Genomic DNA, 23044 nt, shown 5'->3' with positions numbered 1-23044 from the left:
TCGGCTCGACAGCGACAACGCGGCAATCACAGGATGAGCTCAGTGATCGCTAAGGGATGACCAGCACAACAGCTAAAGTACCAAACGCACTTTAATGAGTTCCAGATTTTGTTCCCAGAAGGAATTGATACCGTGTCAGTACATTAGGCAGGTACATAATTTCTCCTGAACTACAGGCATGAGGAGAACCGACTATGACATATTAGGTATCTAAGGTTACTCTTAGAAACCAGTTTTCCATATTATTAGAAATAAGGCAGGTTTCAGGCGTGCAGGTAGCTGATTTATCCAGTGCTCAGATGCCATATTTGCCCTTTAGTTCCTCCACTTTTGCTATGTAAGCTTTCATTGCATCTTCTTTGGACATTCCTGAAGGACAGAATACAGGAAGCAGTCAGATACTTTTTACAGATTAAGATGCCTTTTACAAGTCACAATTCCTTGCTACAGCCTGTGGTAGCACGAGAGCAAAGAAGCCAGGACAGTCACAAATCCACTACTAATCCACATTTTTAAAAAATGTGTTCCATCAGTCATGAAAAAACAGTGATTGAAAGCAAAATTGTTTTTGCAACTAAAGCAACTTGTTTGCAAGACACCAACTAAACAGTGTATTAGTTCTATTAATGCCACTGACAATTATTACAGGAAAGCTATTCCTCAAAACAGCAGGAAAAAARAGTCCCATTGTCATAGATTAGACCATTTGTTTGGCTCCTCACTTAGAGCTGTGAGCTCAGTTGTTTCTTCCCAAGCTTTCCTAACTATAAGAYGCATAACAGCTGGAGGGAGATCTCAGTTTTGAGGATTAGGCTCGGACCARGAAAACAAATTTATGTTTATGTTCTTCTTTGTTTAATATCTTAGGTCACCTGGGTATTTTGCAACCTAATTCCCTTTGATACMGGCCAACTTTTTCAGGATTACTTCTGCCTTGCTGAGGTAATTAGAAGTTTATTATTAAGGCATTCTGAACTTCTAGAACTCTTATATTAAAAGGAAACACTATTCTGTTTCTTGCTAAACTACATATGCCTTTCTGATTAGTCTGCCAGTGGTAATTTTATCCATTTCTTTAATCAGACATTTACCTTTCAATGCACTCCAGGCATCCCACTTTGCTTTGCCTTTGAAGTCCAGCATACCAGGGCGCTCTGAGAGAGACAGGATAAGCAGCAGGATTAGCTTGTGTGATCTGGGTGTAGCTAATACCYACCTGAAGGCTTAGTTAGCTCTTAACAAAATACAAACGCTCATCTCTGCAGCTGTTACTTGCTAACCTGCAGCCAGCAGATCACCTCAGGGGAATTTGTTACAACATTGCTGGTGACAACAGAACTCTTTCAAATTCCCGCGAGACAGCAGAAGAGCACCAACTATTGTGACCTGGTTTAATTGTACTTTCTGAAGAGCCTTAYGTGTTGGGTACCACATAAGAGGTATCCAATTAAAGAAGAGCAGTTCTGAAGTACAGCAGAATTACCCTAAGGTCCATTACAAGCAGAGGCATGAAAACAGACAGCTGTTTGTAGTAACATACAGCTTGGAACTCATGATCATCAAGTTAGGGGTGTGTTTCTAACCTATAGCTCTGCATTTGTTCCATCATCCAGCGATAAAACCTTAGAAATCTAACACACTTCACTGCAGGCTGTGGTGTGGCCAAGTAGGTGAATGATGTGCATATAGTTATTCTTTGTGTAAAGTCCCCTTTTGTGGTTTTACTTCCTCTCTCCCCTTAAAGACAATTCTTAGAACTCACAAATGGAACTGGGCTGTTTCCACAGCAACACCCTTGTGCAGCTCCCGTGGCACAGTGACCCGCAGCTCCAGTTGGCAGCTCCACTTCTCTCCAGCACCAACCCTCCCTCAGGCTGCTTCTCTGGCCAACTCAGGTTGGCAGCTGCCTCACAGCAGCGCAGACACTCGCAGGAATGGTGGCACGTTCACAGCTCTGGAGCTCCATTTCACCCTGTCCAGCTCTAATAATGCTGAGGTCCAGCCACACCAAAAGGATCGTATTTTAAACCCAAAGTCACGTTTTTTGCCCTCACGCTGCCCACTTTGGGACAAGGAGATTGAATTACTTACCATTTCCTCTACACTTCGCTGCCAGCTTTTAAATCAATGGGCACTCAATAAACTTTGCCARCTCCTGGGTTAGGAGGCCAGCACTCCAGAGAAATGACCTTTTCCCTTTCTAATTCTAGCTACTCCAGTGTTACACAAGGTCGATAGAGACAGGCTTCACTCTAAATGTTATTCCAAAGGCTAAGCTGCACGGACAGCAATGTAGCAAGAGAAGTAGCCAGAAACATTTTACACAGTGTACTCGTAGATGTAATTTTGGTACAGTCTTTCTGAAGTATGATATTTAATCGCAGCTCCTATAAAAGTTTGCTCCCKTTCTTCTGGTTTTGCTTTGCAACACTATTTTTAGCAGCCAACCAAGTCTGACTACACTTTGTCATCCTCTCCAGTATTGCAACTCCACACTTGTATTGTTTGTCTTGCTGTTAAAATCTGTATAACTGAGAAGTGTTTGCATTAAAGTAGCACCCCGTGGCCTGAGCAGCTGCTTACTGACAGAGGTCTCCAAAAACACCAATCCCAATATTTGCACTAAGCTAACACAAAGCATCCTCAGGCCCTCACTGCACGGCGGCAGCCGGGTTAATCTAAAAACCACGAATTGCACAAAGCCTTATCGGGTCAGCCTGTGCCCTCCCGCACACAAATCCGTGCCAAGTCGGCACTGAGTCACTTTCGCTGAGCCGCGGGATTGCGGGAAGGGCAACGGGGAAGAGGTTTTGCCACCCGAAGCATCTCCAGCGCCGCCGGCGTGAGGAGCGGGGCCGGTACCTACCCGTGTTCACATCGCCCACCGTGGCCTGTTTGTAGTGGCTGTAGATGTCGAGCATCTCCTGGTCCGTGGGCTGCGACTTCAGCTGCTTCACCTCCTCRGCGGCTTTCTGGAACGCGGCCTGGGGGGAAGGCGGCAGCGGGTGAGCGAGGGGAAGGTACCCGGAGCCCCCCAGCTCCCCCCGGCTCCCCGCAGCCCCGGCGCCCCCCGCACCTCGGTCATCGTGACGAGCCCAGCACGATCCCGATCCCGATCCCGACCCCGCCGCTTCTGCCGCACCGCCCCCGCCGCTCACCCGCCTCACCCCTCGCCAGACCGGCCGCTGGCCAATCACAGCGCAGCGGGGCCCGCAGCATCCAATCAGCGCGGGCCGGGGGCGGGGCAAGTCGGGCAGGGAGCCAATGCGGAGGCGGCGCGGGCACCTCCCATTCATCAGGGAGTGAGGGGATCTTGGCCATCAGCGGCGCGAGGGGGGCGGGGCGGGAGGGGGCGGGGCAAAGCCTCCTGCAGCCAATCGGGTGTTTCAAAGGTGGCACCGAAAGGACGCGATTGGCGGGGCGGGAGGGGGCGGACCCGGAAGTGGCGGCGGGAAGCGGTAACGGGCCCGGTGAGGCGAATGGCGGGTGAGGGTGGGGGCTCTGCCGGGGCGGGCGGCGCTCCCCGGGCACACTGCTGCTGCGGGCCCAGGGAGGTTCCTCTCTGCAAGAGGAGTGGGCCTCCAGCGCCTCTCATCTTCCTTCTTGTCCCCGTGGAGGCGCGGGGTTTCCAGYCCTACATGCGGTCWGTCTGAATAGTAAACGTGAAAAYATGTTTCCAGCCCTACATGCGGTCRGTMTGAATAGTAAAYGTGAAAATCGGCGATTTCTGATTGTGCTTCCAGTTCTGTGTTCCTACAGTGTTTTTCCATGCTGCTGAGGAGCAAGTGAATTGAGTGCTGTACTCTTTACCTCATCCTCCAGGTCGCCAGCCCATGTGGAATAGCACCAAGAAAACACCCATCTTTGCTGTTTAGTATAACTCGAGTCATTTTCAGGTGCAAAGTATASTTTTCTGATTGGTATGTATTAGTTGTGTGTTGTGTGATACAGCTCATTTACATTTACAGCTCATTCATGGAGTTGAAACTCAGGGAATTATTAACCAAGGGAGTGTAAAAGCACATTGCCTTTGTGATGGGGAAAATCTTTGGCCCTGTTCTGCACACAGTACTTGATGAAAATATTGGTAGTTTGCTTTGCCAGGATACGGCTGGCACAAATATAGCAAAAGTTGGGATGTACCTGCTTGATGGTGGGGCACTAAAAACCCCACAGGAAAAAAAAAAAAAAAACAAAACAAAAAAAAACCAGCAACAACAAAAATCACAAAAACCAAACACCGCCCTCCCCAACCAAAAAAAAAAAAGAATATAAAAGAATAATAGGTAAGGGAATCCCTCTCAGGGCTGGAGGTGATGACTGAAATGGCTGCTCAGGGATGGGAGGTGCAGAGGTCGATGTCACAGCACATTTGCTGCAGTCCTTGCTCGTTGTTGCAGCAGCCACGTCAGTTTWGTGTGTGGCCAGGAAGCTGAGGGATGCCCAGTACCAAAAATAGAGAAGTTTGTCAAGGTAGAAAAGAGCTTATTTTTCTGTGGAAAAAAAAAAACAAACCAACCAAAACCAATGGAACAACATGTGGGCTTGTTTGAAAAGGGATTTGGGTTGACAAGGCCTCTCTGTTGTAGGCTCTGCTCTCTCTTGAAGTAGTATAAGCCCATAGAGCCATTCTAGAGACCTACTATTATAAATTAAATCCCTTAATTATGCAKTAATGTATCAGGAAAATTATTTGCYTGTGTATGTGGGGGYGGTTTTTCATTTCCCTGGGGAGGTGAAAATGAGCATTGTGCAACAGCTTAGGCATTTTTCAGGGTATTACTCTCTGTACAACAGAAGTATGTTAAAAAGGCTTGGAGTTTGTTTGTATTAGTCCATTCTTCTGGAGTACAAGGTAAAGTCTTCAGCCACTTAAAACCCCAACAACACCCTTTAATTTATCCATAGCACTTTTGCACGTTTAGCAGGGATTCTGGTGTGGCATTGCACAGCACAGATACTGGAGTATGTGGTGTGCAGTATCAATAATGCYCCTTTCATTGTGAGACCCCGTTGCTGCTCCAGTAGGAATCATAAAAGTGAAATCCTGAAAGGCAGAGGAAAGGCAATAATTCCCCTCTTTAATGTTTCCCAGGTTATCCAGAATTAATTCTCATGTCAGCAGAAGGCTCGACCGTCACMGTCCGCCTCGTCCGCTCTTTTGAGCACCGGAATTTCAGACCTGTGGTGTACCATGGAGTTCCCCTGGATCAGACAGTGAAGGAGTTCATTGCTTTCGTGAGGAAGGGTGAGATGTGGTTRTCTCATTCACTCGCTTCAGTCCCGAGTGTTGCTGTCCCTGCAAGAAAGTGGAGGGGAACAAATGAATGGGAATTCTGTGGCTTTGATAGAGATTCCAAATTTGTGTTTACATCCCCTGTGTGCTTTTCTTCCTTGAATGAAAGGTCTGGAGTTAATAAGAGCTTCCATGGTTGGTTAAATTATTATACCTACAGGCTAATTTAATGGGAAAAAGAAGTTTTTTTCTCCCTTTCCAAAGAGAGAAATGCACAAAAAAAGGGTATATCAAGCTTCATTACTTTCCTAGCATTTGAAGGTATTAGAAATGCAGTCACTTAATTTACTCAATGCTTATACAAACAATTCAGAAGACTGTGTTAAACAAATTTTGAGGGTTCTTGTGTGTCTATTTACTTCTATATATTCKTGTGCCATGCCTAAATTTGGATGGACTGCTCCCCCTGCCCAAATCCCCACGTTTAGTCTAAAAGAAACAAGGCCATTGCTGCATTTGGCTCAGTGCCCCAGGCTCCTTGAGTGGTGCTGTCAGGYAAATAYTTATAAACTAATAKGAATTAATTAATAAAATTAATAARTAAGGAATGAATTAATGGAAGTTAGGAAGTCTTTGATCCTAACTACACAAATATGTGGAATGTAGGAATATGAGTCTGTTTGCTGTTTGTGAGAAGAAAGAATCTTGAAAATTTGTTTTTGACACTGTGTGGTCTCACTGTGCGTGTTTGTTTCCCAGTTTGTGTCTCCATCCCGAGCTTTGTGGTGCAGATTTACTCACCTGTGGGCTCTCTGCTCTAGAAGCCTGGTTGAAAATGACAGTGAGTCTAAAGTATTGCAGACATGCCCACACAGTGACTTACTAATTAGGGTGTTACCCTTAATCTTGCAGGTGTATTTCCACACATCTAAATGGAGACATTCAAAGGGTACAGAATAACATAATTTTTTTTTTGGCATGAAGTCACCTTAAACAAGTCTTGAGTTGTTAAAGATGATATCATTTCTGCAACTCCTAGGACATTGCCCTGTAACTCATGGGCGTATTGTGTTTAGCAACTTTCATACTTCTAGACAGTGATAGGCATGGCAAGATCTTAGGATGCTTTTAGAAAACTGCAAGCACTTTCAGAACRTGTGGCACAGCTGCTGYTRWGAAGAAGAAAAYAGAAAACAATGCTARGAAASTTGCTTTTGATRTTTGCAGTATTGCAACTYGCTGTTATTTGAGACAAAGCCAATGTCTTGAACAAGACTCTTTAGAACCTCATTCCACAGTGTGCTCAAGGGCCCTGTTTCTTCCCTTACTGTTATCTGTTTTGAAAGGGGCAGTTTGAGATAAATTGGTAAACTATTGAAGAAATKATGGTTTCAGCCACCTTGCTGCTGGGCACTCCACAGCTGGCTGGGCCTTCTGAGGTTAAGTCACAGGGAACACTGGCACCAGGGAAGGTGTCAATATTTTTGCAGTTACTGATGGGCTGTGTCCTGCATGCAGCCAAAGAGTYAATTTTCTGCAGCTTGGCTTCCTTTTTGTGGCTGGTTCTCATGGCTGTGTTGACTGAACAATTCATTATGAATGACAGTTGTCACCTGTTTGTATAAGGTAAAGAGCAATGCTGGGCAAACCATTAAAAGGATGTTCCTGGTAGATTTCTGAAGGATCAGGATCCCATGATCATACCCTAATTKCACTGACTCACTGTCCTCATGGGGTGTTTTGTTCAGAGGGACTTCCTGCTCAAATGAAGTTATTCTCACTATAGAATCTAAGCCAGAGGTTGTGTTTTTGCATTTGATGCTCAAACAACTCTCCTATGTTGCAGATTTATTTTGATGTAGAGGCTGCCCAGGGGATGCATACATTGCACAATAATGGAAAWTTAAATATTGGAAATAATTAAAAAAGAGAACTTTGTTTTAACTTTGTGCTTTTATTTTAATAGATGTGTCTTCAAGAACAGGACTTCCTCCTCCTTTTAAAAATTACAAGTATGGTAGGTGTTTTTTATTTTTCTTGTTGTAATTACTGTCAAATGCCCACATAATATTTTACACCAGCATTTGTACAACTTAAAAGGTAACTGCTGTACAATACTAATGTTGGTGCCAGTGCCTGCCCTACATTTGCAACTCTGTCCAACTCTTGAGGCTGGGGTTATGCCACTGGSATCTTGTCTGCAGAACTTGACCATTATTTTGAAAATTKGTTTTAATCTTTGAATTAGGCWGCATGGTTTACATTATTTGCTRCTGGTACTGATGGGTTTTGGTATTAATTTTTGATGATTTATGTAAGTGCCTTTTAACTTTGTCCTTACCCTAATGAGCAGCTTGTGATCTCAAAACACTTTGAAATTGTAGTTCTTATATGTTTATGTACTTCAGTATCTATTTACTGATGGTGAAGGGGAAGGTGAAGGCAAGAAGTAGAAAATGGTWGAGACTTACATATTTAAATAGTTCACACAATGTAAGAGAAGCAGGGGAGCTTTGCTCCAAGTAGATGTGAAAGCTCTTCAATACAAGCTGGTGATATGAAATAGCCTGATATGAAGTTTAAKCTGACTTTGTCCTCTAATGTAAAACTATGTTTACTTCCTTTTTGTGAAGATTGGCATGAACATGTGCAATTCATCTGTTTGGGGCAGAGTAATCTTTAAAAATAGCCTAYATTACTTCCTTTCTTAGAGTTTGTACACTTGGGTATCAGTCACATATCTTTTCCTAAACTTGGCAAGTCTCAAAGCTCCCTTGGAGTTTTGCTGCAAGTGATCCTCTCTGTCCCATGTTCTTGGAGCTGACAAACTCCTTCCTCTGCGGTGATTAAAAGAACTAAATGCAAAGCCTACTTAATACATGTGAATGGTAATAAACTCTGTCTGCCTATTTAAACAAAAAAGCCAAGGATTTCATTTGATGAAACAGTGCAAAGTGAAGCTAGAAAAAGAGCTAGGGATTAAGGCTGATGATACATCAGTGGCAAAGATTTGAATGTTACTATTATTTTTAATATGTTACTTAAGGTTTTAACAGCTAGGGAACTATAAGTTTGAATTTGGGGCTGCCTTTCACCTTGCCTGTGGCTTTGTGTGGGTGAGGTGGTCCTGTCTAAGACACAGTTGTGTCCCTGATGTTGCCTATCCCTGCTGCTGGTKCTTTCATTGCTTTGAGATCAGTTTAGGTTTTCCCAAGCCATATGTGGTGGCCGAGGGTCTGATTGTGGCATGTAGGGTTGAGCCAAACTTCAAAACCTGTTGCACCAGTTAGTGGGGGCCTGCTTTTGCTGTGATGGTGCTGAGGGAGGGTTTTCACATAGGAAAATCAAAGCCAAATTCCTCACCCTCCCCTCTGGCTGTGAATCATCCAAGTTCATGTTTATGGCATCTCTGCTGTCTCYACAGTGCTCTACAGTCTTTCTCACRTTTTTGTGAGGAAAAGRGCARTGAGACTTCTGCATGAATAGTGCCAGTAAGAGTCAGAATTTTTCCCCATTTTGTTTGGCAGTGCCAGAAATCTCGGTTGGATCTGTCTCTTACTTTGCCTGTTGCAGCTTCCTTTCCTGAAGAATTCAGCACCACTTTGTTCTCTTAACCTCTTAACATCATATACAATGCCATCACGTTTTTCCTGTTGGATTAGTGCTCCAATTCACATCTCAAAGCTTCTGCCTTTCATTTTCTCTTCTTTTCTTTGTATGGATCATTCTCATTCTTGGTCTAGAACTCTTCTCAATCCAATCTTCCTACCCTGTCATTGCCATCTTTTTGCTGGTGTTGGCAGCCTGGGTGCCAACTTGTTCCATAAGCTCCTTCTCAATTTGATTTCTTTTTTCCATAAATGTGGGGCAATGTGGTAGGTAGTTCATAAAATCACTTGAAAGTGGTATCTTATCAATTGCCATGATAGACCTATTATCAGAAAAGGCAAGATTAGCAGTTGGCAATAGGAAGGAAATAGTAAAGTCTGGTGAGAGGACAGCTTGTGAGAGGAGACAGTAGTTTCTTCTCTGTAACAGAGGTAGGGAAGCCATTTAATAGCTCAGATGAAGATATGGTGAACTTCTGGGTGCCAGTGGTGGAGTTCTGAGCAAGTTCAATTGACACAAAAGTCCAGGGCACGACTGGACMAAGACCAAAGAAAAGGGAACCTGTCAGAGTTAGACAGAGGAGCTTAAAACTGACAGGCACAGGTTGGGTTTATTTGCTGTAACAGAAAGTTTTCATGATTGCAATATATTTTTATGTGATTGCTTGGTCTTTTTGCGATGTTTCTATGCAAGGTGGATCCTGATAATTGCAATTGAATGTCTCTCTTGCTTCTAATACCACAGTTATTGCAACATACCAGGGCTGCCTTCTCAGTGGCCTCTGCAGGGAGAATGCAGAACAGTTTTGACCTTATGTGATGTTTTAAAGAGTGTTCAAAATACRCCAGAATGGTATGGAAGCAGGAAGCAAACTTCTGAGTAGGACTCTGATCTCTGTTATTCTGAAYGTCTGGATACTTGCTCCTGGTAGTTTGAAAGTTGGTTTAGCCAATGTTTAACTTTGCTGCATCCTTCTCTTACCAGAGTATTTCGACATGCAGCATTCACTCAATGCATTAAAACTACAACAGAAACTAAATTACAACAGAAAATGAGCARACAAGCAGAACTGGTTTTTCTTCTTTGCTGGGAAGGGATTGATGTGTTACTCCAAATTTGTTTAAGCTCCGAGTCTTTAGAGTTCAATCTATTTTTTTTTTAGTGTTGCATGGCTTTAAGCCAGTCCCTCTGGATCTTTGCACTCATCCAGTTGCTTTAGTGACCATGGTATTTTCCTCTGTTTTTCCCTTCTGTTGGCAAAGCCCTGCCCACATTGCCAGAAGGAAGTGGTATATTTTTTTTTTTTACTTTCGAAAAGCACTACACTGCACAAACATATGATAAAAATTATTGAAGAGGCTATAGAATTAAAAAGAGAAGAGGCTACACATGTTCATGGAAAATTAACTTGCTTAACAAAATTCCTGCCGTGGTTGGTGAGTGCCTTATTCATGTGAAGGAAAATTTCAAGGAGTGATCTGAAGTGATCAGGTTACTGTGTCTTAATCACTTGCTGCCTATCAGCTTAGCTGTGATAGTTGACAGTGCATAAATGCTGTTGGTCCTGCCCCAATTGCATGGTGTAAAACCTATTAGGTTAAAACACCCTAAGTGGCATTTAAATTGATGTGTTTTGACTGGCAATTGAGATGGTCATTAGTTGGTTATTGTAATTCAGCCCGCAGACAGAAGCCCAATAGGATGTGGTACCTTAATGTTGCATTCACTGCTTTAAGGCTGTGGCCAGCAGGACTGTGAGATTAAGATGTTTTCTCCTCTTTCAGGTTGAATACACAAAATTGTTAATAACAAAAGATTTTGAAGCTTCCCCCTTTGTTTGTTTGTCTTTCCACAAGTACAACTTTCAGTGTTATCTGCTTATTAAGCCTTATTTTAGGGAAAACACTATTTTCTTTCAGATACAATGAAGATTATTCACCAAGCACACAAATCTAAGGTAAGATTATTAGCTGTGTTGTTCCCCTTTTGCATGCTTTGAGGCAGGCAGATCTCTGCACTGTCAAACAAGACTRGGGCAGAAGCAATCAGTAAATTCTTCTTATCTTTGTATTCTGGTTCTCTGATTTGTAGACTGGGGAGCTTGTAGTGAGTTTGGAAGATGATGACAAACTGATTTTGAAGGAAGACAGCACGCTGAAAGCAGCTGGAGTAGGTAGGAGCACATTTGTATTGACTGAAGATGCTGTTCCTTGTGGTAGCATTAAACTGATAACTGGCTGATTATGTTTGGACAGGCTGCTGAAAAGTAAATGCTATTCCTGATGCTCTTTACAGGACTTGGTAATTATTCAGAGAAGCATTATTCAAATCATTGGTCTGAGGGCAGCAGGTATCTGCACTCCAAATGTTCAGAATGCAAATTGTGATTTTTAGAGGGTATGCTTATAATTCTGCTGAGAGTAATTTTAAATGATTGACAGATAGGTTATTAGTACCGTGTCTGCTTAGTCTTATCAGTAACATTTAAACTGATGTTTTGGTTAGAAATGTAAGTAGTGGAACCAGCATGGAATAATGAAATAAGATTAGATTTGTTTAATGTGCAGCATACAGTGTTTGATAGCCAGATTGCTYAGGAAAGCTCGAGCAGTATCATTTAGAGAATGTGCTGAACATAGCAAAGAGTTGAAACTTGACCTGATTTCTCACATTTTGACAGGAGACTACATATAGGGCATGTCTTTTGGTAATAATGTAAAGAAATGTCTGTCATGATAAAATTGATGGTCCCTGGATGTCCTTTGGGCTTCTCATAARTGTGGCTGAATGACTTTGTGGCAGCAGGGCACTTAAGGGATGTAGTTGCATTCCACCTTGATCTGGACGTTTGCTCATTTGAACCTGATTTGCCTGGCTGGAAAGCATTAACTGCCTGTGCTCTAAGTGCAGGGGCTTCACAGAGGAGGCTCCCTCCTCTTCCTGGTGCTCCCTGATTGCTCCCCAGCTACTGAATGGGATTTCTTTCCCATCAGTTACTTGGCTCTTCTGTTCCCTGCGATTTATTTTCTGGTTTTAAGTGACTTGGGATGTCTCTTCAATGTTTTTCTCTGGAGTGAGCTGCAACTGGTCTCAATACACCATTCCTAAAGGTCTTTGAGTGTTCCTATAATATGAATCATAGATTTTACTACAACCAGGTCTTTTTGTCTGCAGGGRGAAAGAAAAAGAGAGGATTACTGGCACCCAAGCCTCATAGATTTGTAATTTAGTTAGCAGAAAGTTCATTTAAGCATGATTTTTATCCGTGTAAGGCATAAGAGGCAGTATAGTTCAGGAGGGGGACTGATGACAGTGCCAAATGTTGAATTAGAAACAACAAAGCTGTCTTCTTTCAAAAAAGGTATGGATAAATATTTGTATTTATTATCCACCTTTGAAACTAGGTTTGTAGCTACAGCAGTGAAACACTTGGATGTGATCTAAAAAAGGTGTTAAAACATCAGACTAAATGTTACAGTGAAAGGGGATAGGAATACAGCAGCCTGTTCTGTGTCTCTGTACAAAGGGAAAGGTGGTTCATTTAGGACAGAAAATGATTTAAAGCTACTTTTTTTTTTTTTTTTTTTCTGAATTCTGAATAACAGCAGTTATTAGTATATAGAGGATGTTTGTGGTAGAGAAGGAAAACCCTTTCTTGGAAAATGCAATGTGACATTGTGCCATTTTGAATTTGGATATGTTCCTGTGTATCTTGATGTGAAAATGATCTAAGTTAGGAGTGGGGTCTTTGTAGTAAAATCTTGAAGATTTTACTTTTCTTCTTCAACAAGAAGTGGACAAGAGCAAGCCAAGGGAGTGAAGTATGACAGCAGGTATCATGTACCACATGGTACCTCATTTGGTACAAAATGATAATTTTGTACATTTTCTTTAAATCACTAAGAACATTTGAAATCTCCTATTGACTTATTAAGTTTTTCCAACATCTAGTCTGGACAAGATTTGTTAGAATAAAACAGAGAATCACCRTTAGAAAATCTGGGAAATTCTGACACATGCAGAACATTTTTTCTAAGTGGCAGTTGATTGCCCTTGGCACCATATAGGGCTAGAGAGTTATAAATTATGAGGACATTAGATRAGTATCCTCAGGAAAGCCTCTGTAGTAGTGATTATTAGTACAGTTATTATCCAGTCAGCAAAGTTAATGCTTGCATTTTTTTTTAAATTGAGTGTATGTTAATAAAGTGTTCAGTATTCATTACAAACAGTCTTGTCTGTTTTCTAGTTGAGATTCTAAAATCCCCTCTACTCTTTTTTTTTTTTCCTTTTTTTTTTTTTTTACAAGACAGGCAGACTTCATTGACTTAAGGTTTAATTTAAAAAATGAGTGTGGAACTTATTGGCTCAGCACCTTAAAGAATTCCATGTTTAATAATTGTGAAGGCTTTCCATCAGATTTGTCTCTGTTCTGAATTAGTAATGTTGCTGACTTATTGTTTTAGAAGAGGAAGTCCTTGACCTACTGGGTTGAAAGAATTGTGACTGTTCTGAACCTTTGTGGGTCCTTTAGCTCTGCCAAATCCCCTGTGAATAATTAGAGGTATTTGAAGGTATTGCTGGAGAAGCCAATTTGTGTCTTTCACTTTGCATATTGTTGAAGCCTCATGAATTAATCATCAGCAGGGCAAAAAATTAACTTCTTCAGACACATATTTTGATGGGTCATGAGGGAGAATGTAAAGTGATCTGTAAAATATTCTACTGATCCTCTAAGTATTAAATTATTATACCTACAGGCTAATTTAATGGGAAAAAGAAGTTTCTTTCTCCCTTTCCTAAGAGAAAAATGCACAAAAAAGGGTATATCAAGCTTCATTACTTTCCTAGYATTTGAAGGTATTARAAATGCAGTCACTTAATTTGCTCAATGCTTATACAAACAATTCAGAAGACTGTGTTAAACAAATCTTGAGGGGTCTTGTGTRCCTMTTTACTTCTATATATTCATGTTCTTGGTGGTTTAGTTTGTTTGGGGTGTTTTTTAACAAGGTTAAATTACATTTTTAATACTGGAAGCTTTTTTGCAAAAATATARGGAGGCAAAAGAAAAGTGTGTGGTGATTTATAATTGTCTTTGACCATAAAGTTGCTAATTGTCTTCTAAGATTCTAAATAGCTGGCTGTTGGTGGTTTGTTTCCCGGTGTGCTAAATATTTAATTTTTTATTCCTTCTAGCAAATGAGACGGAATTAGCATTCTTCTGTGAGGAAGATTACAGAAACTACAGAGCTAATCCTGTTTCGGCCTGGTAAAGATCCCAAGAGATTGTTTTGTTTTCCCATACCTGTTGTAAATTTTCCTTATTCTGCTTAATGAGATTTTTCTTAAAGATCAATAAATCCTAGAGGATTTCTTTGCAAACAGTGCAATTCCCTTCCTACAGAAATTAATTTCTGTCAATATGCTAMGGCTGAGAGAAGGAAATCTGGGGGACATAAATGACTTTTTTCTTCCTGCCTTGTCTTTTTGCTGTGCTTGGCTCTTGTGCCTCAGGCAGTGCCATCCCTGACCTGTGARCACAAGTTCTTGATGTGATCCCACAGCAGACAGTGGCTGCATATTGAGATTATGTAATGCACAGGAACATGCCATCACAGAACTAACTTCTAATGAAAATGAAGTGAAACCTTCTTCAAATGAAATGTTTTATGACCAAATCACTGGGTATTTTAAAGAACTTGAGAAGAGAATATCTTTGTTTTGAGTCATAGCTTTGCTTCTCTCATTTTATGTTTGGTCTCTTTTGTTTAAATAGTGCAGACAGGCCAKTGTTTCATGCTTTTCAGTGGTGAATGCTTTCCATTATCCACTCTTTCAGCCCTCTTTAGCATGCTGGAAGGGACAAATGTCTCTTGGCAGGCTTTTGTGTCCAAGGACCAGCTCTCCTGTTTGTAGCTTTACTTGATGGGGACACCTTCCCAAAGGGATAGGAACAGTGTTCTGCCAGGACACCAGTGTGCCTAAGTAGGATCTGGGCRTTTTCCCAAATGGAGTGAAAGCTCATGGTTTCAGTTTTGAGAATAAAACCTGAATGATTGCATTTTTTGTGAGGAGAGGCCCAGTCTGTGAGCCACATGTCTTCAAGACCTGGAATTGATTCCTTTATGCTTTCCATGAGCCAAATGCTCTGGTGCTGTGTGTTTGTTCTTGGTAATTCCAGACTTTCCTACTACATGAACCCAATTAAGAATAATAGAAAGTAATCATGCATCCAGTGAGGTACCTTTAGATAGATACCACTTATGAAATGCTTTTTAGGGGGTGCCAACATGGGACACTGTGCCTTTAAGCCTCTCTCCATTGAAATAGGAATGATGCTGGCTCTCTGCCTTAGCAGGTCTTTTGGGCATAGGCTCTGCTAAATTGAAAACCTCATGTGAAATTGTTTTAGACCTACACATCTACTCTCAGCTCTGGGAGAGAGCTGACAATGCTGTTTCCATAAACTTTCTGGAGGAGTAACCCTACCATTTCCTCGAGCTTTGATTATTGTTTTTATTGACATGTGGTACTGAAAGCAGATGTGTGATTTCCAAAGTATCTAAAAAAAATTWCCCTTTATTTTAGATGTAGGGCCAAAGACCCCTCTTTATATTGTTCCCACCTCATTTTCCTCATCCTGCCTGACCTCACCAACAGCTTTGCTTCAGGGCTTTATTCTCTTGTGAAAAAACTCCACCGCATTCTCAACTGTGATTAAATGATGGTGTCTTTATCTTGTAAGGAGTCCTGTGTCACTGAAGTCACCTGTGTTCTCCTGGGATGCAGATGCTGTTATGCATGCCCTGATGAATTTAAAAGGAGAATTTACCTCTTGCCGTCCCTTTCTGCCCAGGCAGCCTCTGTTGCTGGCATCTGCTCCCCAAACATGGTCTCAGCTRCCTTACACAGTCTGTCATGTTTGCAGATTAACGTGGTTAATACAAGTTTGTGCTCATCTTCTTAGACAGTTCAAGCTGAAGCATTGCACTCCAGACTACCCCAGCTTTGTTCAGCCAAATTTACCATCATGAAGGAAACTTTGTAAGAATAGATGTTGTACCATAGAGATCAGGGTCTCAGGCTGGCCTGCCAAGGCATCTAAATGGTGTTTGTCAGCACATGAAGCCTCTCAGACTGAGCAACCATTCTTTTCCTTCTGTTCTGGGAATTTGAATTTGGTCTCCAGCCCTTTCAGACAGATTTGGATTAGTTTTGTGATCCCTTTTCTCTAAAGCATTTGTGTTTGAAAGAGTCACCACATTTTAACAATTGTCCTTTCCGGGCTTGTGCAGTTCCAAACTTGCAGTGTCACATCAAGTGTGGTACAGTGGAAGAGCAATTCTACAGCATCAGTGAGAAAAAACCTAAATATTCAAGAATGATGTGCCTGGCACTCCAGATTAACTTCTCTTTCCAAGGGAAGAGTTAAACTTCTGCTTTGTGAGCTCAGTTTGCTCTGGCAATGGCACTTCTTTCTTCAGCAGCACAGTAGAGCCTTTTGTAATGCTCTCAATGGCCATACTTGTAAACTGGTTTCTTCCTGAAGTATTTTTCTGCTGTGGGTTTGTTTTTAATTTTTTTAAATGGGACTTYTAGTAATGGTTCTTTCAAGTAAACCCCACAAAACCACAGATAATAACTGAAAACTTGTTAGGAAAGATGATGTTCAAACATTTTTTTTTTGTGGGATATGGCACAGCCTTGTATCAAAGTAGATTTGATTCTGGGATTGCTGAGTACTGAACGAAATCTCTGAAGACTGGCTAATAAATTAGTAAAGACTGAGATGTCTTTGCCCATGTTATTATTAAATCCTTTTTCTGGATCAGAGTTAGTACTGTGGTTTGTTATTCTGGCAGAAATCATGAACTGCATGGGTTTACAGTTGCTTTTAATCAAAAGTTTAGTGRGGTAGGTCTCACAGCTTTGCCAGTGTTCTTAGGCATTGTGGGGTTAATAAGGATTCATGTTACAGTGTGATGTTCTTGGAACTATTCACCATTCTTTTTRTTAAACAAAAGAGCAATATCCAGAGAGGACACTGAAATGAGATAAAATTTATCCTGGGTTATAACATTGTAGCAGGGTAAGGCAATCAGACGGGMCCCTGGGGTGGTGTGTCGGGTTTGGCTGTTTCTTGGAGAAAAAAAACCACTTCAGAAAGACTGGAGTTTTGATTAGGAGGTGTGAAAGAGTAGCTACTAAAGAAAAAGAGAGGAGATTTGGAAAGGAATTRTCATAAATAGGAAGAAGTGGTAACAGTGTAACTGAATAAACAGCAAAATCTGCATGTGCAGTATTCTTGGTGTGGAGATACCAGAGTGGTGCTGCTTTTTGTGGAACTAAAGGTATAAAAATGATGCTTTTCATATTTTTTGAAATGGAATTAATTAACCACTCAAATAAAAATCTCWCTTTTTCTGGCTTTGTCACATTATACTTTCTGCATCCGACAATTTTAATTATTTTTCTGCCCAAAGGTAGGGATGTTGCCTCTTGAAGAGGCAAGAGTTAAGAAAAATGGGCTGACATGGATAGCTGAGTTAAATATTGACCAGTGACACAAAGGAGTCCTCAAAGGTCTGATAAGCACTTTACAGTTTTCTGCTTTATCTGATGTAAACATTCTGTCTTAAAGGTGATCCAGAAATATGTTGTGAGCTGTGGTGTTTCTCTTTCAAGTCTCTGGGAGTATTTAACGTCCTCTGACTGATCATTTATTTAGAAATGAGCTTGTGAGGAGCAGTCCAAGAATTCCCACAGCCAYGATGGGACATTCCTGTCCTCGGAAGTTAATAGCCACAGAAATCCTGGTGTCCTAAGATCAAGAAACTAAAACCAGAACATGTAATACTCATTCTTGGTTTCCTGTGGCTGATAGGATGTCGGATACAGAGCAGGGCAGATGACTGGAGGCACTACAAGTGCCTAAGGCAAGTGCACTCTTTTGGTTATTGAGCAGTTTGGAAGGAGCTTCCTGGCTGGCACCTGACCTCCTTCCATGGCTTCCTTTCCATAGTACTACTTGGCACAGATTTGCAAGGGATTAATGAGCCAAGAACCACCCAGCAGACAACTTAAGCTGCTTTTCATTTTATCAGGATATTGACTTTTCTCTGCTTCCCATTTCCTATTGAGTCAGAGAAACAGCCACAGCTTCTAGTGTTTCCCCATCCCCTTTCCTCTGCTTCTTGCTGCCCCTTTGCTGATTTGGAGTGCTTTAATGGTTAGGTTTGCACCTCATCTGATAGGCAATAGCTGCATTTCCTGTGGCAGTGCATGTACATTTTCTAAAATCTATTCATGAAAAAATATGCTTTGTAATAGAGACCTTTTCTATGCTGTCACTAATAGTGCACAACAAAGGCTCCTTTCTTGCTTTGCAGGGAGATTGGACAGCACTGTCCAYCCGGTCAGTGAAAACAAAAATGTTTTTGTCCTAATGCTTTGTGTCTTGCAAGAAAATGAAGAAGTTACATCAGGAATGCATAAAAAAAAAGGAAAAAAAAAAAGCCAGTGAAAAGCCAAGACCTATTGCCATGAACTCTGCCTGCAGAGAAAGCCACCAGATGTCAGCACAGCCTGTTCTTTGCTTCTCCAGAATCTGTAAGCCAAGAGATGTGTCATGTTTATGAAAAGTGCTTATCTGTGAATTGGTATAGCCTGCGAAGTCTGTGCCAGGGTTCTGGTGATGAAAGCTGAAGCTTTCCTTGCAGAAAGTATTTATTTTTATATTAAAATCAAAGAGCGGCAAATTGAACTGGTTTCAGTGCTTAAATTCCTCCTGTTAGAGAGCATCCTTTGTGGAGCCAGTTCCCAGCGTATCTAAATCTTTGCATGCTGTGAGGGGGCATTTGCAGAACATTCATTTGAAGAATTGCCTGGAAAAGATCAGTGTTAATTTGCTGAGGTTTTGTAAAGTGGATTTTAAATATGYCTGTTTCTTTTAAACACAAGGAAAACCATCTGGAACAGACACACATGCAAAGCAGAGCAAAACATCTTCAGCAACACAGCTTAAACACACAACAAATGTATCTTCCATGCTTCTGACCCTAAGCTCCTGCTATTTCTTCCTTGTAGTACAAGGGCTGAGGAGAACCTGGTGCTGCATTCTCAGGGCTGTGCTTGMTGAGCTGAGGTGGGATGTGACTTTCAGAGCCCAAATCCAAGCACTGTGCACAGCTTTATGCTGTCAGTGACTGAAGCATGCATAGATGCTGACTGGTTAAAAGGCTAAATTTGAATTTTTGCACAGGGACAAGGTGTGACAGAGCTTTCTGCTCAGATTCCTCTCACTTTTCTTGCAGCAGCTTGCAGATGCCAGGAGGTATCAAAAAGAGGGAAGTGGAAGTAGCAGGTAGAGCCTGGGTGATGTAAATATTCCTTCCTCCTATTTTGGGCTGCTTTTTAGTTCCTTTTTTCTTGCCTCATCACACTGGTGTCATGTTGGGGGTTTGCCACAGCTTGCTGTGTATGAGAACTGCTTATCATTCCAAACTACCCCTGCAACCCTTAAACACCATTCACACTCTGGGGGTGATGCAGGAGAAATTGCAGCTGTGCAGTCTCGTGCTGTGTGCAGGGAAAGCCTGGTGTGCATGGTGCAGCCAGCATGATGTGAAGGTTGTTTGGGAGGTGTTATTTGTGTTTCTGTCCCTTCTGCACAGCATCCTGCTCTGCTGGGGACCAGGACATTATCTGGAAGCTTGGCATGCATGGCAGAGATGAAAGAAGAGGTGGGTGTTTGGGMTGGTGATGCAGCCCAGGGGAGAGGGCACAGAGCTTTCATGTCCCTGTAGATGKGGTATTTTTGATCAGATATGGATTGTAACTTTTGTTTGCATCCTGTAACTGTGATAGCAATAGATTCATTCCTWGGCCAGATGAGTGGGAGTTTCACTTGGTAGTGAATACTTTAATGGGATCAGTGTGACAGATTAWTATAAGAATTTATCTTTGTATGCCCATTCCTGCTCTGGCAGGTAAGTTACAGTGTTGTATACTAGTAATGTCAGCAAATACTGTAAGAACTGCTACTGTCTGCTCTCATTCCACATCTGGGAAGGTTTCATTCTGCTTTCCAACTTATAGCCCATGGAACATACTCTTTAATAACAGTTTGGGGAAGCCCCTTTTCTTCAGTGAACTGGGATTTTTACAGTGGAAGGCATGGTGTTGGTCTGTTTCCAACACTACTTTGAGGTCACACCTTTGCCTCTATGTTTGTATTTGGGTGTCGGTCTCTTCAAGTTACCAGCAACAGGACAAGAAGAAATATCCTCAAGTTGTGCCAGAGGAGGTTTAGATTGGATRYTTGGAAAGATTTATTCACCAAAAGGGTTGTGARGCTTTGGTACAGGCTGCCCTSGGAAGTGYTGGAGTGGCCAATCCCTTGATTGGGCTTGGCAGTGCTGGGGTAACAGTTGGACTCRATGATCTTAAARGTCTTTTTCAACCTAAACAATTCTRTKAWTGTGTCYATCCARCTGGAAGGCATCAGCTGTCTTTAGAGCAAAGGCAGCAATGCAGCCATGGTAGCTTTATACCCCAGCAGTTACTATCATGGAAATTTCTTCACAGCTACTCCCCTGCCCCATCCMTCCCAAATCAAAACCAACTGGTTTTGCAGAACACAGACTTGAATCTTGCACAGCARCTTTGTTTTCTGGAGTGCTGAAGGAGACAGCTACTTGAAAGCAGACATGTAGCTGCAGACAGCTCTTGGAGGCAGCAGGCTGGCATGCAGCAGCTGAAGGWAGCTAATTGCAGATCAGATATGGGAAACAAATAACAGAGTAACTAACCAGCTGAACAACAGCTGTAGTGCATCCTCCAGTGCTGAGATTTCTAAATCTAAAGCAGATTATCTTTCTAGGAGGATGCACTCGTGCCACTTGAAGTCTTTGAAAGGTTTCAGTGATACTATGGCTTGTGATATGTGATCCTCYTGACTGGCCCCAGACAATGCTTATTTTTAGTCTTTGATTATGAACGTCCTGTACATGYTCTGCTAACAAGAACTGTCCCTAATCATAGATGGTATCTGTGTGTTCTATGCCCAGCTTTAAAATCTGTGTGGTTCTCACCGATGCTAAAAAAAAAACCTCATGCAGAAATTCTGCAAAACTGATGCTGCTTATTAAGGCACAATAAACAGATAAAAAAAACTGTCCTGGTGTAACAAATCTCATTCCTCAAACCCAAGGCACAGTCTGCAAATCCCACTAGCTCYGTGTGTGAAATGTAAGAGCTCAAGAATAACACCAGGTTTTGTTGCTGATTGTAGCTGTGCTGGCCATTTTKGAGAGACTGGAGGAAATATATTGCACAGAGATGCTGAAGCAAGTGCATCCCCCTAAAGGTTTGATRCATCACTTTGTAAGTAAATCCCTGAAGAGCAAGAAACCAATTGCACTGTTTAAAGCCTTGTATTATAAAACTGAAGGAGTAAGAGAACTGTACCTGCAGAGGTTAATCTTCAGCTCAGGAATTTAAATGAACTCATTAAAATCAACTTACAAATTAGCTCATTAAAATGCAAYGCTGCAGATCCAGAAGTTGGTTGATCTGGCATGCCACTTGTATGAAAAAGTGACTTAAGAAGCATAGAACAAATTTATAGCATTAAAACTCCATCTTTCCTTGCAGTCCCCCATCTGGAACTCCTTCTTTCTTCAACTCTGTACCAACAGCACTTTTTATTTAGTGAATTAAGCTTGTTTGATCCTGTGCTATGAGTGCTGTGTAATATCAGTAGCCCCCTGTAGTGAAATATATCTGTACACACTTGCCCTGGCACTATGGGTCACAGCAATGATCATTTTATTGCCTTGATAATGAGATTCTACAAGGTGCTGGCTGTAGTGGCTTTTATTTCTTAGTGGTTAAATTCTARGTAATCACACTAGTCTACTACTGACATTAAAGTAATGGTTTTGTTTAGGGGGAGGCGGGAAAAAAGACTCAAACAAATTCAGATATAATTATGTAGATTTGTTCAGAATATCTTTATATAACTACAGAGGTCAGTGATTAAAACTGGCCTTACTCTTACAGCTTTTCATTTGGTTCTTACATATTCCAGAGGCACATAGTAGGCAGTACAGAAAATAAAAATACAAAGATTTTACATTCCAGCTATATAYTCTGCAATAAGATATAGATATATGTGTGTGTGTACATATATACAGAGAAAAACTTCAAGTACAAAACCAGTTAAATGGTAAATTTTAAGCCAGTCTCACTGAATGTCCTATGCACATCAAAAAAAGGCTTAGGGAAAAGATAACTGAAAAACTCCTTAGTCTCATTTTCAGCGTTCCAGAATCAGAAGATTCTGTTGTGTTTTAAGGACCAGATGCACACAGAGGGCATCATGTGAAATGCTGTTCTGTATTTAAAGGAATCAGTTTTGGTCTTCATGAGGGATGGTGGCTGGCTGGCCAGTCTGTTGGCACAGGCACTACCTGGAAACATCTCAYCAGCTTTTTTTAGATGCTCTAGAGCTGCAGTAGCTGTGGGGATTTTGAGCTGGCTTGTCTGTCCCTTTGGGCTCCTGCCCATCTGAAAAGCACCACRCTGACTCACTGACTCCCCTTCTGCTCATGGAAACTGTCCCTTTGCCATGGGAAAGGGTTTGTAGGCATGGAAGTCATGTAAACAAAAGGCTGCAAACCTTCTGCTGGGCAGAAAGGTGAMTCTTTAACCTTGCAGCAGCTCAGAATAAAACCACACCTTTCCCCTTGAAGACAAAGCCTGCAAGCCTGTGTAATATTCTTTCCCTGCCTCATAATATTTTTGTCTGCCAGGCAGTAGTTTTGCCTGACTKAAAGATGTGATAAGAAACTTAGATGGCAAAAAAAAAGGCATTGCAACACACTATTTTAAATGTAAAGTGTGTAAGCTAGTGCTTTTACGTTGTCTTTGTTTGATGATGAAATGGAAAAGTTGACTGAAAAGCCAGGCTTGCTGAATCCAGCTCTCCCTCAAGGATGAGTTAAACTGGAGTGGGTGGAATCATAYTGAGGTGAAACTGTCTCAAAACCATGTGGAAACTTAACCTATCCCCTAAGCAGAATTAAAKAGTGTTAGATCATCAGTCTGCTTGGAGAGTGATTTGGTCAGGTGCTACTGTGGGCTAAGTTCTGGAGGTAGATGGGGAAACCTAATAAACTCAGCTTGCTGAGGGGG

The 23044-nt window shown here is 41.7% G+C and overlaps 2 protein-coding genes across 8 annotated transcripts; one reads left to right on the top strand and one right to left on the bottom strand.

Annotated features, from left to right (window-relative positions):
• Nucleotides 1-73: 73 nt before the first annotated feature.
• DBI (diazepam binding inhibitor, acyl-CoA binding protein) lies at nucleotides 74-3161 on the bottom strand. The gene is made up of 4 exons (XM_057376745.1): nucleotides 3077-3161; nucleotides 2867-2984; nucleotides 1092-1154; nucleotides 74-369 (listed from the first exon to the last, which is right to left on the bottom strand). The coding sequence occupies exons 1-4, from the start codon at nucleotides 3083-3085 to the stop codon at nucleotides 296-298; spliced, it is 264 nt and encodes an 87-aa protein (XP_057232728.1). The 5' UTR covers nucleotides 3086-3161; the 3' UTR covers nucleotides 74-295.
• Nucleotides 3162-3401: 240 nt separating this feature from the next.
• On the top strand, nucleotides 3402-19836 carry CUNH2orf76 (chromosome unknown C2orf76 homolog). Of its 7 annotated transcripts, none has more exons than XM_057376759.1 (8): nucleotides 3402-3458; nucleotides 3823-3920; nucleotides 5096-5248; nucleotides 7203-7253; nucleotides 10765-10802; nucleotides 10937-11018; nucleotides 14045-14117; nucleotides 18238-19836. In XM_057376759.1, exons 3-8 carry the CDS (start codon nucleotides 5116-5118, stop codon nucleotides 18269-18271), a joined length of 411 nt encoding a protein of 136 aa, XP_057232742.1. In that variant the 5' UTR covers nucleotides 3402-3458; nucleotides 3823-3920; nucleotides 5096-5115; the 3' UTR covers nucleotides 18272-19836. The 7 variants fall into 7 exon arrangements, with proteins under 7 accessions (XP_057232742.1, XP_057232744.1, XP_057232741.1 ...); XM_057376758.1 differs by having other exon boundaries at nucleotides 3418-3470; XM_057376760.1 differs by lacking the exon at nucleotides 3402-3458 and adding an exon at nucleotides 3513-3643 and having other exon boundaries at nucleotides 3823-3896.
• The last annotated feature ends 3208 nt before the right edge of the window (nucleotides 19837-23044 follow it).

This window comes from Malurus melanocephalus, unplaced genomic scaffold, assembly GCF_030028575.1.
Source record: "Malurus melanocephalus ecotype Western Australia unplaced genomic scaffold, MMel_1.1 scaffold_289, whole genome shotgun sequence".
Taxonomy (NCBI): domain Eukaryota; kingdom Metazoa; phylum Chordata; class Aves; order Passeriformes; family Maluridae; genus Malurus; species Malurus melanocephalus.
Note: the sequence above shows the minus strand (reverse complement) of the source record. Positions and strands in the feature narration are given on the sequence as shown.